General features: G+C 33.3%; 1 protein-coding gene across 1 annotated transcript; it reads right to left on the bottom strand.

The window, feature by feature from the left end:
* Positions 1-1,775: 1,775 nt before the first annotated feature.
* LOC139867862 (F-box protein At5g03100-like) lies at positions 1,776-3,275 on the bottom strand. Its single transcript, XM_071856210.1, has one exon. It carries the CDS (start codon positions 3,273-3,275, stop codon positions 1,776-1,778), a length of 1,500 nt encoding a protein of 499 aa, XP_071712311.1.
* Positions 3,276-3,854: the final 579 nt, after the last annotated feature.

Consider the following 3,854-nt stretch of genomic DNA (forward strand, 5'->3'; position numbering starts at 1 on the left):
TCACACACACATAGCCTAGCTCAAAAATCCTATGCTTGATCTCATGAGCCGACATGGGATCAAGAGGTCAAACTAAGGGTAATATCGTAGCTCCCACTTGATTCAAGAATCAAGTGAAAACTTGACAAACGTCATCGTTGTCTACTTGACCTGTTCGCCATCTTCTAAGTCAAAAGCATGTTGTATTTTATCTTCAATCTTCATCTTATTACATTTATTTATAATTAAAAAATACAACTAATCTAATACTTTTACAATTTAGAATAAACTTAAATACAATACTATGAAAATGAAAAATAAATATAATACAACTTTGGCTTCAAAATGGCCTTTCTAATAAATAATCAACATGACATAATATTGCCGTAATCAACAATCACAACAATCATACATAGGTCGGGGCATTATGGGCTATGTGTGCAATCACAATTTTAATAACTACATTATTAAAACTTAAATATGGCTTGTCCATGGTTACAATGCATGTGTATAACCATGGAATAAAACAATCAACAATTATAATAAATATTCAAGCCATAACAAATAAATTCAAAATTTATAACAGTGATTTTTTTTTTTCCAGATCTTATTCGTGCGTCATGAGGTAATCAACAAAGTTGACTTTCAAAACCATAAAGGTTTTGACTGTTACCAATTCACCACAAAGCTAGATCTAAAAAAAATCACGCAACAATTAAGATGGTGTAAAAGCGGCTCGGATACCACTGATGGAAAATCGTGTGTACTTTTACCAAAACAGATTAACGCAGCGGATAGTTAAAATAATAATCTTTTATTATTTTATGAACAAAATTTAACAAGATTAAATTTTCACTTATTTAATGAAACATGCACACGATTAATCTTTTCCAATGATCCAGTTACACCATAATAATTGTCATGAATATAAAACAAAAGAGGAGTTGACGATATACCTTTCTTGGAGAAATTGATGAGACGGAGAGAAATTTACGATCAAAAATATGACCGTCTCTTTGGATAGTCCACACTACACTTCAAACGACCGTCAATGGATGCTAGTCCAAACCCAAGTAATATTAATCAACCTTTGGTTAATATTATGAAATCAAAATTTTTTAGTTCATCGAAAGAAGAATGAGAGATTAATTACTCCGTAATATGGTACAATATATATAGATATTTTATTTTAATATTTCACCCGTGAACCTACCCGTGAATTCAAATTACGAAATATATGTATCATAAAGTCGTATTTCTCAAATATTTCAGGGGTATGTTATGTAACTTATAATTAATAATTTCTATCGTAAATGAATTAATTTCGATTTACTATTTTGTTACTTGAGTAATATATATACATCATATATATATTTTATTTCATGTCTCGGTGTATATGTGTGTGACCCCGAAGACTCAAATGATGTTGATCATATAGTTATATGTTGTACTTTTCACATTAATCCTACATATGGGACTGCTCCAGTTACCCATTCCTGCATTGTAAAGCTAAAAGTGCCTAAAAACAGGTTTGTAATATCATTATCGGCATTTATGTACTTCTAACAACATAAGTACAAGAAAACTTTAGAAATACTACTATAGCAAAAGAATCCATTCAGTCATATAAAAAATGTCACAACTAATAAAACAGAATAAAATAAAACTTGATTTCATTAAGTATTTGGGTAACATGAAATGTAAATCAACGTAACCACCATTAGGTAAAAGGAAATCAAACAAACATTAAATCAAACAAAATTATTGAACGAAAGATGAGCTGAGCGCGCATGTTTCTAGAGGGAGCACCAGTTTAGTTTCAACTCAAGAGTATAGCACCTGTCAATTTTAACTAGACTAGTGTCAGTTAGATGTTCCCACTTATTGTTATCTGAATTTTTGAACTCGATATGTTTCAGTTCCAACGTTTTCCTTTTCAACAATTCACTTGTTAAGCTACTGTATTTTTTACGTACAGCAGCTGTTATGTAATTGGGATGGCAAATTGTAAACAGTGCATCTAAATATGAAGGGTGGAGCCAACCATCAGATGAAAACGATAGTTTGTGCACGTTTTTAGCCGGAAATGGGAACCGTATTTTGAGATCATCAATATCCATGTCCAGTGCATTTTGATCATAATAAGTATGAAATTTTATTCCAATGTCAAACTCGCTTGAAAAATCGAGTAATTCCCTCATGTTATAAAGACGATGATTATCCGTGGGCGTCCCTAAGTCGAGAAGATCAAGCTGAATTTTTCCCGGAGTAGTATGATTTTGAAACGAGAGATTAGGAATAATTGTGGGGCAACCGTAAATCAAATGACATAATTTAGGAGCAGAAACTTGTACGTCGTCGATCCGCTCGTATTCAAAGAAGATTATGGTCAGTTTTTTCAATGACGCACTTGTAATATCCAACTTTTCCGGACACCAGGAACTAAATTCAAGCTTTAAATTCTCAAGAAAATGTAATTTCGATTTGATGTTATCAAAAAATGCAACATCTAGGATCACGTCAAATAAACTTAACTTTGTCACTCTACTTATTGAATCAATCTTGAATGTCCTGGGATTGCCACAACACTTGTACCCAAAAGTTTCAAGGTTAGGGACATCATCAACTTCCAAAGTTTTATATTCTTCTTCGGATGATACTAATTTTAACTTTTGAAGATAACGCAGATTTTTTATCTTGATATTCGTCAAACCAGTGCAAAATAAAAGGTGTATCTCCTCAAGTAATGTACAAGTGGAGAATAAGCTATTAAGTACCTTGTCACTTATCTTCACACTGTACAACGTGAGTATTCTCAATGACACACAGTTAATCACACGATTTCGAGTCACCGAAACAATATCATCTCTATCTATGGTACCAAAACAATAAACTTCAAATATGTGTAGATTTTCTCCGGAAAATATCTCATCTGTAAGTATAAACTCGCTACACCTAGAGTTATAGATTGTGAGGGAAAGCTCCTTAAGACATCTTTGGGTAGCAGCGGTTTGAATCCATTTATTAGCAAGGGAAGCCGACTGTTTGTTTTTGATTCTTATTCGGAGATCAAAAGTTTTAACTGGTATGTTGTATTTGTAATACCTTGACATAGTTCTATCAATAAAGTGCATAGTTACACGATCATGAAACCTGAGGGTAGGGATGGTATTCCATGCGTGTCGCCATGACTTTGACAAAACGCAAGTGCGAGCAGCTTCTTCTACCGGCAACAAAGATTGTATGAGGTGAACCAAATCCGTAACATCTTCTAATCTTCTCTTCACCTCCTTCATCTCCAGGTACCTAATTAGTGTTTCATTAATTAATAAAGATAACAATTGATTAAAAATTGGTTTTTATAACTGTTCCTTTGCTTACATTTCAAATTCTTAAGATTACATAAAAGTAGAGGCAACAACTAATAATTTGACCCAACCACCATGACACGTTTGGGTCCAGACCCATTTAACCTTTACCCAACCCACCTGTTTTGCCAGATCTATTAACAACTAATCACAGTTACAGAATTCACAATTATATATAGTCCTTTGTTATATGTCAATCACGTTAAATTTTTACCTTAAAATTGATCACTCAAAAAACGCAGATATATATGTTGGGCTTATTATTTTGTTTCCATTTATGTGAAAGTAATGGCCCAAGCCCAACAAAAATAGGCCCAAATGCTTGTTGACTTGGTCAAGCATTCTAGGCATTTTGAACTCCAAGTGCAGATCCATTTTTCATTAAGAGAGAGATCAGAGAGTTTTAAGAAAAAGGGAGAAAACCCCAATTTCCGTTTTTAGCTACAGCAGTCCATAAAAGAGACGATCCCCGGAGATCCGACCGTTGAATCTTCTTCGTTTTTGGGC

Source organism: Rutidosis leptorrhynchoides, chromosome 9, assembly GCF_046630445.1.
Source record: "Rutidosis leptorrhynchoides isolate AG116_Rl617_1_P2 chromosome 9, CSIRO_AGI_Rlap_v1, whole genome shotgun sequence".
NCBI lineage: Eukaryota > Viridiplantae > Streptophyta > Magnoliopsida > Asterales > Asteraceae > Rutidosis > Rutidosis leptorrhynchoides.